At 38.6% G+C, this 13,549-nt stretch overlaps 1 protein-coding gene across 1 annotated transcript in view; it reads right to left on the bottom strand.

Moving 5' to 3' along the window:
* The window catches only part of ENPEP (glutamyl aminopeptidase), a 112,144-nt gene that overhangs the window by 65,845 nt on the left and 32,750 nt on the right, over nt 1–13,549 (bottom strand). Inside the window, 5 exon segments of the mRNA XM_006755234.2 lie at nt 4,658–4,723; nt 6,118–6,252; nt 8,996–9,109; nt 9,528–9,682; nt 10,949–11,069. Of these exon segments, the coding sequence (XP_006755297.1) occupies nt 4,658–4,723; nt 6,118–6,252; nt 8,996–9,109; nt 9,528–9,682; nt 10,949–11,069 (591 nt within the window).

Here is a 13,549-nt window from a genome sequence, read left to right as displayed (position 1 = left end):
GAGAGAGAAACATCGATGTGAGAGAAACACATTGATTGGTTGCCTTCTGCATGAGCCCTGACCAGGCTCTGGGCCCAAGGAGGAGACTGCAACCAAGCTTTGACTGGAATCGAACCCAGGACCCTTTGGTCCTGATGCTCGATCCACTGAGCCAAACGGCTAGGGAGAGAAATATTTTTTCTTATTAATGAGTTTGTTCTTTTTTTTTAATCGATTGCAATTGTGAACAAGAGAAATAGTTTCATTTTTTTCAGGACAAACAATATAAGATAGACAAGGGGAGTGAAGTGTTCAGCAAACAGTCAACAGTTCATAACACTTCTGATCCACTCTGAAGAGAGAGCCATAATTCTGTGATCTTTATTTAATGGTGGTAATCTATCCACTGCCTGCTGCATCCCGTATCTTCACGTATCGTGGTGTTTTCTCATCTCAGACACTACATGACCCCATCATACACATGGGTGATTAAGGTGATAATCAAACATAAAACAAGTGAGCTTGGCTCTAAGCCAGGGCTCTGCAAACAAAATTATTTCTAAATTTTTAAATGGCTGAAAAATACTTTTGTATAAAAAGCTATATAGTGAGGATTTTAAGCATTGTGGGCCATAAAATCTCTGTTGCAACTACTCAACTCTACCTCCAAAGCAGAAAAGCAGCCATAAATAACATCTAAGTGAATGAGCTGCCTTCCAATGAAAGCTTATTTATGCACACTGATATTTGAGTGGCACATAATTTTCGTGTCATGAATTACTCTTCTTTAGAATTTTTTCAGCTATTTAAGAATTTAGAAATAATTTTGCCTGCAGACCTTTCAAAAATAAGTGGTAGGCCAGATTATGCCCACAGACAATAGTTTGAAATGAATATACAACCTTTTGATTGATTGATGATGATGGTGGTGGTGGTGGCGGTGGAAAAATTGGGGACATCATTCACTTTAAAGAATAAGTCTTCAAATATTTTTAAAATACAAAATTTTAATTAGAAGACTTCCCCTTTTGGCAATTCTATTTACAAAATCTCTCTATATCTGAGTTTTCAGATATGTGACTTATTCCTAGAGAAATTCCCAGTCTTCCCCTAACCTCATAATTGAGCACCACGGGTGGTTCTCCAGCGCACCTTGCAAAGTTCCCACTGTATTGCTCCTTTGTCACTCTCTAGGGTTGTCCCATTTAAAATGTGGGGGTCTTTGCCTGGCTGGCCAGCTTGGCTCAGTGATTGAGCATTGACCTATGAACCAGGAAGTTATGGTTCATTCCCGGTCAGGGCACATGCCTGGGTTGTGGGCTCAGTCCCAATAGGGGGCGTTCAGGAGGCAGCCAATCAATGATTCTCTCTTATCACTGATGTTTCTATCTCTTTCTCTCCCTTCTCTCTGAAATAAATAAAAATATATTTTAAAATGTGGAAGCCTTTGATAAAAACAGAAACTTCTTGCCCTAGCCAATTTGGCTCCATGGATAGAGCGCTGGCCTGCAGATTGAAGATTCTCGGGTTCAATTCTGGACAAGGGCACATACTTTGGTTGCAGGCTCCAGCTCTGGTTAGGGGCATGCAGCAGGCAACCAATTGATGTATCTCTCTCACATCGGTGTTTCTCTGTGTCTCTCCCTCTCCCTTCCACTCTCTCTAAAAGTCAATGAGAAAAATATCCTCAGGGGAGGGTTAAAACAAAACAAAACAGAAACTTCTTAAATATTCTCTGAGCCTTCAAAGAAAATAACTAGTGGTTGACTTTGCACATGTATTTTTCACTCTAATTTGTTACAATTTGCAAGAGGTGCTGTACCTAGGTCTCATTATCTTCTACATTCCTCTTCTTTTCAGGCATAGAGAGATAGAACAGTGTTAGCAGGACTGCTCCCCGAAGCCTGAAAGGGCTGAGGCCAGTTTGGAATGGGGCCTTCACGTTTGCTCTTCTGGCTAGTTCACCGGTCAGCACCGCCACCGGAGGGCAGGCAAAGGCAAGGAGAAGAAATGACAGGCGCATACTCTAGTGTCAATTTCAGGTATTCATCCCAGAGTTTGCAAAATTCATTTATTTTGGTAAAATAATTGGATACTTGGAATATTAAGAATTATAACTACAGATATCTGTTAATGTCAACTTCTAGTGAATAGTAGCTTCTTAAGATTAATTTGGAGGAGTTTATCAGTATTTTCACAATGTCTTGAGCTTAGAAACAAGCAATCTTGGAACTGAAAGGGACCTTGAATATTACTTCATACAACTCCCACATTTGGGGGGAGGGGTGGCGGTGAAGGAAACTGATGCTTAAAGAGGTGAACAAATTTGCCTGAGATTATCTTGAGGAGAATTCTGAATCCTGGACCCGTTTGTGGGGGTTTTGCCACTATAGTTATTTTTTTTATTGATTTGAGGGAAACATGGGTTTGTTGTTCCTCTTATTTATGAGTTCATTGATTGCTTCTTGTAAGGGTCCTGACCAGAGGCTGAACCCTCACCGTGGCCCATGGGAACAATATTCTAACTAAGCTACCCAGCCAGGGCTTTTTTTTTTTTTTTGTAAATTGTATTTCTTGCTTCTACTGAATATTTATGTAAACACTATATTAAAGGTACTCATTTTAGACACACAGATGGCCTGTAGACATATGAAAAGATGCTCAACTTCACTAATCATCAGAAAAATGCAAGTTAAAACCACAATGAGATGTCACCCCACACCTGCCAGAATGGCTATCATCAATAAATCAAAAAACAACAAATACTGGTGAGGATGTGGAGAAAAGGGAACCCTCTTGCACTGTTGGTGGGAATGTAGACTGGTGCAGCCACTATGGAAAACAGTATGGAGGTTCCTCAAAAAATTAAAAATGGAACTACCTTATAACTCAGCAATTCCACTTCTGGGTATATATCGGAAGAAACCCAAAACTAATTAGAAAGGATATATGCACTTCTATGTTCATTGCAGAATTATTTACAATAGCCAAAATATAGAAGCAACCCAAATGTCCATCGATAGGTGAATGAATAAAAAAGCTGTGGTACATATATACGATGGAATATTACTTGGCCATAAAAAATGAACTGTTACCATATGTGACAGTATGAATGGACCTAGAGGGCATTATGCTAAGTAAAATAAGTCAGTCAGTGAAAGACAAATACCATATGATCTCACTTCTATGTCGATTCTGAAGAACAGAATACATGAACAAACAAAGTTGAAACAGACTCACTCATTTAAGAAACATTTTGGGGATCTCGTGTGATGCGTTCTAGGCACTGGAGTTTATGCAAAGATATGACGGCAGAGTTCCTCACTAAAGGTGCTTACAGCGAGAGCAGACATGAACTCTGAGTTTGAAGCTGGTGGGAAACTTACACAATGTTCTAATGCACATATAAGAACAAGCATGAAGCCTCCCCTTACCACCTAACGTCCAAACAGAACACTTTATTATGGGCAAACGGAGGAAGAGGTACTTGGGTACTGACTGAATACATCCTAAATGCTGCTCTTACTTCTTGCTTTCATAGTCACCTGGGAACTTTAATATTGGGTTGAAAGGGACCAGCTCCTTTCGGGGCAGTCGAGAAAACACTCATGCCACACAAGCAGACAGGGTGGTAGCGAGGGTTACAGGCAGGGTGGACAGGCACTGCCCTGGGAGGTCACCGCACGGTGCTCTGTAGAAAGGCTAGTGGGGCCACTGCGCTGACCCGTATCCCGCTTTATAGGCTGGGAGCCAGCCAGTCAGCGCCGCTCTGCTAACTGCCTGGGACGTCAGAGCGGGGAGGGAGGATGGAGAGGGAAGGCCAACACCAGGAAGGCGGTCCATCTCCAGGCTGCAGTGGGGCCAACCTGCAGACAGGATGGGGGATGCAGTGCCGCTGCTTTGATGATCTAAGACCCCGAGAGAACTGGCTTAGAGTCTGCCGGGAGAGCAAAATCAAATGCAAACAGCTAATGGGAGGAATAAGCTGCAGTGGCATACGCGAAATGCTCTAGAAAGCTTATTGTCATTTCCATTTCCAAAAAGGAGCAGGCCTTTTTTACTCACTGACTCCACCGTAGTAGGAATGTTTACATTAACCATTTTCAAATACAGTCATAAGGAAAGAGTCTTTCTAAAATCTGTAAGAGAAGACTTTAATAGATAGGTTTATATTTTTATATCATGTTGCTACAGACTAAATCATTTTCCCCAGACGTTCACACATTGAAGCCCTAATCCCCAATGCCAACATAATGGTGTTTGGAGATGAGGCCTTGGGGACGTATTTAAGTTTAGATGGGAAGTGTCCTTCTTCATCGCCCACTCCTGAGCCTCCAGAACTGTGAGAAAATAAGTGTCTGTTGTTTAAGCTACTCAGTGTGCCCAGCAGACTCATTCACATGTAAAGGACACACACACACACACACACACACAAAACAGACCAAGTAAATTGTTTAAAATACTCTATGAAACTTGCCACAGGATAATTATTGATACAATGTACAGTAGGCACTTAAGTGGATGTGAATCAGTTTTTGATGTTTTGCTATGTTGCCTATCTCTGAATAAAGAAAGTTACAGTAAAAATGGAATTTCCCTTAATTAATTACAATTCTTAACATTCATCAGCCACATAGTATAGTTTGCTTTTAATATCATTAAAAATAATAAATCATACCTGACATCCTTTTTGAAAGTTCGCTGGTGTTATCCAGTCTTCAATCATTCTCAGAATGGAAGCTCCCTATAATGGAAAAGAATGAGAAAGTAAACTGATAAAAGATATGTAAGGGACAAATACCAGTAATTATTATTGTGACTATAATTTCATGATCATATTTGTGAGATTTCTTGAAGATGATTCTGCTAAATTACTAATTATAGCTTTGTTACGTTAGGGTAAAAATACCACTTTGCACACTCCTGTATCAGTGCTTCTGAAATAACTTATGGATAAAGAGAAATCGAAATAGATAAAATAGCCGCCAGCATTTCAGTGGCTTGAGGCTCAAGTAACTATTGCAGTTCACAAAATGAACCAGCAGAGGGGGACTTTTTAATGAAAGAGAAGGAGAGAACATCTTATAAATGCTGTGTTCTTTCACGAATAAAGAAAGCAGTTTCAGGATACAATTCTGGCTACTTATAATTTATATTAAAATACTTGAAAAAGAATTATATTTAACATAGGGAAGTAGATATTTGATAAATTATCTGCATTCAGGTATGAATATGTTTAGAGGAGAAGCTATAGGACATATTGAGGAAGAAAATGAGTAGCAAAACTTTAGGTCACTATAGATTTTTCAGCCACTTTTCATAAAATTATAATGGATAAAACTGCCCTTTTACAACATGTTAACAAAGTCATCATTAAATCTTACCTAAAAATGAATAAAGGTAATTCTTCCAAACTGAGTTGGATTTAACCACTTATTAGAAGCACTAAAGGAGTCTACTAGAAAAGGTGTCCACATGTATGGCATTTCTTATTAACCCCATGGACAAATATATATATATACTGCCTTTAAAAAACCTACTGCCTTTAAAAAACAAAACAAAACAACCCTGACTGGTGTTCCCAGTGGTTAGAGCATCTGCCCGCACACAGAAGGATCTCAGGTTCAATTCCTGGTCAAGGGTGAGACATATCTGGGTTGCAGGTTCGATCCCAGCCCCAGTCGAGGCGTGTTAGGGAGGCAACCATCAATGTGTCTCTCTCACATTGATGATCCATGTTTCCTCTCTCTCTTACCCCCTCTCTTCCCCCCTCTTCCACTCTCTCTTAAAATATATATATACCCTTGGGTGAGAATTAACAGAAAATAAAAATCAAATAAAGCAATTTAAAATTTGGTGCCTAAAGTTTAAATGTTCAATTAGCAGAGTAAGTCCTGTTATAAACAAAAGTACAAAAGAGAATTTTTCTAAAAATCTGATTCAAAATCCTGAGACACTGATCACATTGATCAGTTTCACTGAAGAGGACAAGCTTTTGGATATTCACTCAGAATAAGTTCTGCACTGTTTCTAACGCCTATTAACGTAGTTTAATCACATGACCACCATTTTGCGGATTTACTAAAAGAAAAGGCACCAAGCAGGAAGATACTGAAAACAATGCCATAGTTTCCCCACCTTGCTGTAGGATATTCCATCAAAAGCAGATGTGATTTCAGCAGTATTCTACACAGTTACAACAATGGGGTGTGAAGACATCAAAGAATCATCCTCTTGTACAGGCAGCACATCTTCAAGTAACATCTGGTCCCGCTGAAATGACAGAATGAACCGGAGAAATGTAGTACTTCCTTCACACTGGTTCAGATTTCAACATAGCATGCATATAACACAAATTGAGGGAAATAAATATAAATTATTCCGATTATTTAAAACAAGCATTGGGTGTTCGAATCAATCCCGTCTTACACTAATCGTCTATACTGGTTCCATTACTTTCTCCTATTTATAACGCCTTTGACTTTGCCTCCATGTTACAGGCTAAGGAGACACAAGCGTCTGTGGATGCTGCCTCTGTTGCCTCTGTGTGGCTTTCAGACGTGTGCCAGACTTTTGAATCCCATATCTGTGCAGTGGGAATGATATCATCTCCTCCCAGATTTGTTCTGAGAATTGAGGAAGCATGTTGATTTACCAAAAATTGATGCTTGAGTTCTTTAAAAAAAAATGTTTTTCCAACTAATCATTGGAATTTGGGTGAGATATAATTAATTGAAGAAAACATTTACTTTTGCTTTAGTTCAATTAATAATCATCTTCTCATTCCAGTCCTGTTTTCTCACCAAAATAAAGTTGTTGAGCGGTCTAGCCCCATAGTCTTTCTGGTTCAAAGCTCATCTTTCCACTTCCTCGATATTAAGTTCAAACAAGTTCCCTTACCTGCTAAATAGGGTAATGATGGCATCTACTTTTTAGAATTGTGCAGCTGATTCAATGAGCTAATGCATGGTAAGCAATTGGCAGAGTACCTGGCATAAAGGGAAAACCTAACACAGCTATTATTATTTTGATTCTTAATCAATTAGGTTCTAAAACCTAACTTGTTAAATCACTACTAATAAAAAAAATCAAAAGCTTTATTGGTCTTAGTGAATTAAAACTATTAGTTTACATTTTCAGATTTTATGATTTCCTTTTATAATAGGCAAGGTACTACTGTCAATCAAGGTAAACTGTGAGGCATGAAGAGAATAAAGTTTTTAAATGAGGATTTAGACATACAGAGCTTCCAAATACACAGAAATATATTTAGACCTAAAGTTACAGAATATTAGAGTAATGACTGCCAATCAAGATAATTTTGACTTGGACTTCAATTTTTTCTGCTCCTGTAGAGTCTTTAGGTAAGTAGACAGAATCCTGTTCTCAGTGTCAGGAAATTTTAGTCTAGTCTTAGTTGTGCTACCAATTGTCTGTGTGACAGTGGAATGTTATAGACCCTGAGCGTCACATTTTCACCCGTGAAATGAGGCTCCACTACTGTGGTACTTAGCGAGCTCTCTTATGATGCATCTTTATTTATCTTCCCTTTCCACCCACAAGACACCAATTTGGGAACTTCTTAATGGCAAATATTATTTATTCAGTTTTAGGTGCTTTATAGTATTTACTGAATGAGAAATGAATGAATGAATGAAGAATAACTGAGTTCAATTGTGTGATTAGATTTTACTTAAGAATTGCATACTAAATTCTTCTGGAATTTAATTGGTGTTTTTAAAACACTGAAATTGGAATGTGAACATATAAAGGATTATATATAACAATATTAAAAGATTATAATTTCTTATGTCTTGCTGTAAGAAGGACATCAGTTTATTTTATAGAAAAGACATTTTTTCATTTACATAGCTTAATTTCAATAAATTATGAAATCAGCAATTTTCAGCATCGATAGGTAGTTCTCAACTAGGAGATTATATTTCTGTCCCCAGGGGACATCTAGAAATATGGGAAGACATTTTTGGTTTTACAACTGGAATGGAAGGATAACGGGCATCTAGTAGATATAGTAGATATAAGCCCAAGACATTGCTAACTATTCTAAAAGACACAGAACAGCCCACAATCAAGAATTATTTGATCCAAAATTTCAATAGTTTCATGGGTAAAAAATTTGATGTATATTAAATTTGTAAAGAAACAATTGTTACAAATTAACTTTCATTTTTTAAAGTAGATTGTGGAAGCTGTAGGGCTTCAAGCATTTAACATTGTCTTTTTATTCTGTCCACTAGAGGGCAGTAGTCTATACAGTACACAACTGTGATTCTCTAATTTCACACATCTGCACCCACTTTCATATATATACACAGATAAGAATACTCTCGCTATCTAAATATAAATACAAACAGATCTAGCTTTTTGGAAAGACATGTCTGTAGAGTTCATAGAAGCCTCTGTTCCAGGCCCCTCAGGGACACACACAGTATGATAATAGTAATTACATGTGCATTTTGGGAACTTAGAAGACAGAGAACAATGTTTTTTCGTAGACAATGGAACTGACTCAGAGAGGATATGTAACTTGGTCACATTCCCTGTGAAACCCCTAAGAAACGAAGCATCTAGGATTTGAACTTGAGTTGAACTAGTAAGTTTATGCTCTCATCTCTTCACCGCACTATTTCAGCAACCTGTGTAAGGTAAGTCATTCACAAAATTAGGCTGAGACACTTTTCAGAGGGTTAGCACTGCAGACACTTTCTTGAACAGAGTTGGCACTGTCGAAGCTAATTTTTTCCTGCCCTGATACGTGTTCTTGAGTGACTCTACTGAGGACATCCCCAGATCCTGGTGGCCAGTTGTCCTCTAGGGCCTGGGCCTAGGCTCTGGGGTCCAGTGCAGTAGAGCCAGCTGGCTCCACCCCATTCTCACACTGGAATTCCTGATTCACCACTTCCCTTGGCCCCAGACTCTGGGTTATAGTCCAAATGCTTCCATCTGCTTGGCATGAGAAAAACGGAGATGTGGAGCTTGTATGCTTAGGACTCACCATCTGCCAGTCTCCTTCCGCATGGTTTACTCCCAGGAACTCAAAGAAGGAAGCAAAGCCTTCATTCAGCCACAAGTCTTCCCACCAATCCATGGTCACAGCGTTTCCAAACCACTGAAATGATAAGCAATAGTGTCATAGTTAAGTTCTTGTGCCTTTGGTAGAAAACTTCAGTACATTCATTTGTTCGTGTAAATTTTATCACTTGACACAGAAGTGGCAGGAGTTCTCAGCCTTTACCTCCTGGCTTTAAAATGATCTAAATTTTCCCTAGTTTCTTGCCTTTCGTTAGGCATTACTGGGAATATTTAAAGTTATAGGAAGTGCATTTACTAAAGGCAAAACAATGTGTCTTAAAAGTCTCAACAATAAAGAATTAAATTAAAAATAAAATAAATAAAAGAAAAAAGTTTATAGTACATTTATCGGCACTAAGAAAGACTTTCAAGCAGGATTTTTTGAGTTGGCTACTTTTAATTGGCTAAATTATTTCAATTCCAAAATGAGCTCATTTGAGGCTAAGATTCTATACCTGGTGCACAAGTTCATGGGCAACCACAGTGGCAACCCTCTGCTTGTTGGATGAGGCTGACTCCAGGGGGTCATACAGCAGGTTCGTTTCCCGGTACGTGATGAGTCCCCAGTTCTCCATAGCCCCAGTGCCAAAGTCAGGAATAGCAATCTTATCTGTGGAAAAAGAAAGAGTCCAGTGAGAAATACATTCTTTCCATTTGTTCATAAAATTAACAACGTAAGTTCTTTGGGTGAATGTTTCCTTAAAAATCTAAAAATAACTTTTCAGTCTTTGTGCACTCAAAATTTCCATGGCCCTTTTCCTGTTGGCTCCAGATATCAATGTGTCATGTGTTTTAATAGCAATTTTACTAATTACACATTTTTACTAATGGCAATGCTCTTTTCAAGACCTCTGTAATTTTGTGCCCTTTGTTCCTCTCTGTACTTCATTTTAATTAGTTTTTAAAATAATTTTCACTTAGATAATACAGAGTATCTGTTTTGGGGATAAGCTGTGAAAAATTAAGAGAATGACGTTTTCAAATGAGGACTTAGAAGCACAGAGCTTCCAAGTGCACAGAAATATATTTCTATCTAAGGTTAAACAATATTAGAAAATAGAAATTCTACTTTTTCCTTAACTCTGTATAACTTGAGGTCAACCTGACTCCCTACGAATTGAGCAACTTACCATCCGGTTGTATGTATTAAAGTTGCTGGATCAAGATGGAATTGATGCCCTAGCTGGTTTGGCTCAGTGGATAGAATGTCAGCCTGCAGACTGAAGGGTCCCAGGTTTGATTCTGGTCAAGGGCACATGCCTGGGTTGCGGGCTCCATTCCCAGTAGGGGGTGTGCAGGAGGCAGCTGATCAATGATTCTCTCTTATCATTGATGTTTCTCTCTCTCTCTTCCTCTCCCTTCCTCTCTGAAACCAATAAAAATACATTAAAAAAAAAGATGGAATTGACTACATTCTCTCTAAATTTCCTTCCAAGTCTGATCAGGCCTAGAGAAGGGCTGGAGATGCTGACTGGCATAGAAACCAACCATTCAGAGCTAAATCTGGGTGAACTGGAAGGAGCCAATGGCTGCCTAGTAATAAAAGGGTAATATGCTCATTAGACCAGGTCGGCCTGCAATCTTCTGGATGTCCGGAAGGAAGTCATGGTGGTGGGGGCTGAAGCAGAGGCAGTTAGAAGTGATCAGGCTGGCGGGGGGCAGTTAGGGGCAATCAGGCAGGCAGGCAGGTGAGCAGTTAGGAGGCAGCTGTCCCAGATTGCGAGAGAGATGTCCGACTGCCGGCAGTCGGACATCCCCCAAGGGGTCCCCAATTGGAGAGGGTGCAAGCTGGGCTAAGGGAACCCCCCCGCACTCCCCCCACTCAGGCGTTAATTTCATGCATTGGGCTACTAGTAAGAAAATAAATGATTCTCACCTAATTTAGGAAGAGCATATTTCATAGCAAAGTATTCTTCATAATAATCGAACACAATTTGAGTTATGTTGGCAGCATATTCACCTGTGTGCTTTTGCTCTGGCTGGACATATACAGTGAGCTATTAAACAAAACACAAACATTCAGTGAAAATTAGTCTTCATTTGATAAAACATATGAATCAGTGGGAAGAAGGTAGGCTTTCGAGCCAAATAAGCCTAATTTGAATCTCAGTTCTGCATGGATAAATCATGTCAGATTTCTGAAACTCATGTGTAAAGCAAGATAACACTGCATGGCTCATGGAGTGGTTTCAATGATTAGAAATAATTTAAGACAAAGGTTGGCATACTACTTAATACATTTTTAAAATGTTACTACTCTTTTCTATTTCAAACACGTATTGACATTTTAATATCTGTGTATTGATCTATATATCTACCTATCCATCTTCCTATCTATCTGACATCAATCAATCTATCATCTATTTATCCTCTCTGTGCAATTTGTCTTTGAGGAAATCAATCATGTGGTTTTTACCATCTAAAGAGCCCTTGGATACATATTCACTACTTGGTCTATTCTACCCATTGCTATCCAAATGACTGTTTTGATATTTTAACTATTCTACTCTAAGAATCTAAAATATAATGATTTTAAGATTTTCCTGAGAGAAAGGCATCTTGATAAGCTACATCATTCTATAAGTCTCTAGGATATTATTTTGTGACATCATTTATAAATACAACCAAGTACAGATTACCCACCACCACCACCACCACCACTAATTCTAAGCATCAATGGCCCACAATAGCCAACACAATGTTGAAAGAGGAAAAACAAAGTTGGAGTACTGATACTAGCTGATTCCAAGATTTACTACAAGCAACAGTAATCAAGACAGTGTAGCAAAAAAAATAATACACACATAGATCAATATAACACCATAGCCCAGAAATAGACCCACATAAATATAATTAACAATCTTTGACAGAGGAACAAAGGCAATACAATGGAGCAGGACAGGTTTTTTTTGCGTTTTATAAACAAAATAGTGCTGGAACAAGTGAATCTCCACATGTAAAAAAAATAATAAATAAATAAGCCTGGACACAAACCCTGTACCATTCACAAAACTTGAAACTAGACGAAATGTAAAATATGCAACTATAAAACTCCTAAAAGATAAAATAGAACAAAACCTAGATGACCTTGGATGTGAAGATGACTTCTTAGATACAACACTAAAGGCATGCTCCATGAAAGAAATAATTGACAATCTGGACTTTATACTAAAAACTTCTGCCCTGTGAAAGACAGCACCAAGTGAGAAGACAAGCCACAACTGAGAACAAATATTTGCAAAAGATATATCTGACAAAGGTATATTATCCAACATATACAAAGAGTGCTCAAAATGCAACAAGAAAACAACCAGATTAAAAAATGGACCAAAGACCTTAACAGGCACCTCACCAAATAATATATACAGATGGGAAGTCATATATGAAAAGATGCTCTACATCATATGTTATCAATGAGATGCAAATTAAAAGGAGATACCACTAGACACCTACAAAGAATGCCAAACTCTGGACCACTGACAGCAACAAGTGCGGGTGAGGATGAGGAGCGACAGGAACTGTCATTATTGCTGTTGCGGCTGTAAAGCCACTTTGGAAGACAGCTTGGCAGTTCTTATAAACAGACTCTTACCAGAGGATCCAGCAATCACTCTCCTTGGTATTTAACCAAAGGGGTTTAAAACATGTCCACACAAATTGCACACAGATGTTTACAACAGCTTTATTCATAATTCCCCAAGATGTCCTCCAGTGGGTGAATGGATAAAATGGAAAATTATTTTGTTCTAAAAAGAAATAAGCTATGCAGCTATAAAACGGAGAGGGAGAGCACGTCAATGCATATTACTAAAAGAGAAAAGCCAATCTGAAAAGGCTACATCCTGTAGAATTCCAACTATGTGACATTTTGGAAGAGGCAAAATTATAGAGACAATAAAGAGATCAGTGGTTGCCTGAGCTGGGTAGTGAGGAGGAGGAAAAGATGACTACGTGAAGTTCAGAGGATTTTTAGAGCCTTGGAAATGCTTCGTATATGATTTGTTGAGATCCACAGAATGTACAACCAAGAATTAACCCTAAGGTAAACTACAGACCTTGGGTATTATGATGTGTCAATATAAGCTCATCCATGGTTTTTTTTTAAAAAAAGGTATTATTTGGGGCAGTGATATTGGTAATGGGAGAAACTATGTATGTGTGGGAGCAGGGGGTATATGTTAAAGCTTGGTACCTTCCCTTAATTTGGTTGTAAACTCTACTTACAAACTGCTTTAAAAAATGTCTTGAAGGAAACCAAGATGGCGGCATAGGTAAACACCAGAGTTTGCTGCCTCGAACAACCACTTCAAAAATACAACTAAAAGACAGAATGGACATCATCCAGAACCACAGGAAGGCTGGCTGAGTGGAAGTTCTACAACTAGGAGGAAAGAGAAAAACATACCGAGACTCAGAGGAGGCGCAGTGCTGAAGTAAAATACTAAGGTGCGGAGTGCATGCGGAGTGGGCTGGAGGC

The sequence above is a fragment of the Myotis davidii genome, unplaced genomic scaffold (genome assembly GCF_000327345.1).
Source record: "Myotis davidii unplaced genomic scaffold, ASM32734v1 scaffold973, whole genome shotgun sequence".
NCBI classification, from domain to species: Eukaryota; Metazoa; Chordata; class Mammalia; order Chiroptera; family Vespertilionidae; genus Myotis; species Myotis davidii.
The sequence above is the reverse complement of the archived record's forward strand: the minus strand, read 5'-3'. Positions and strand labels throughout refer to the sequence as shown.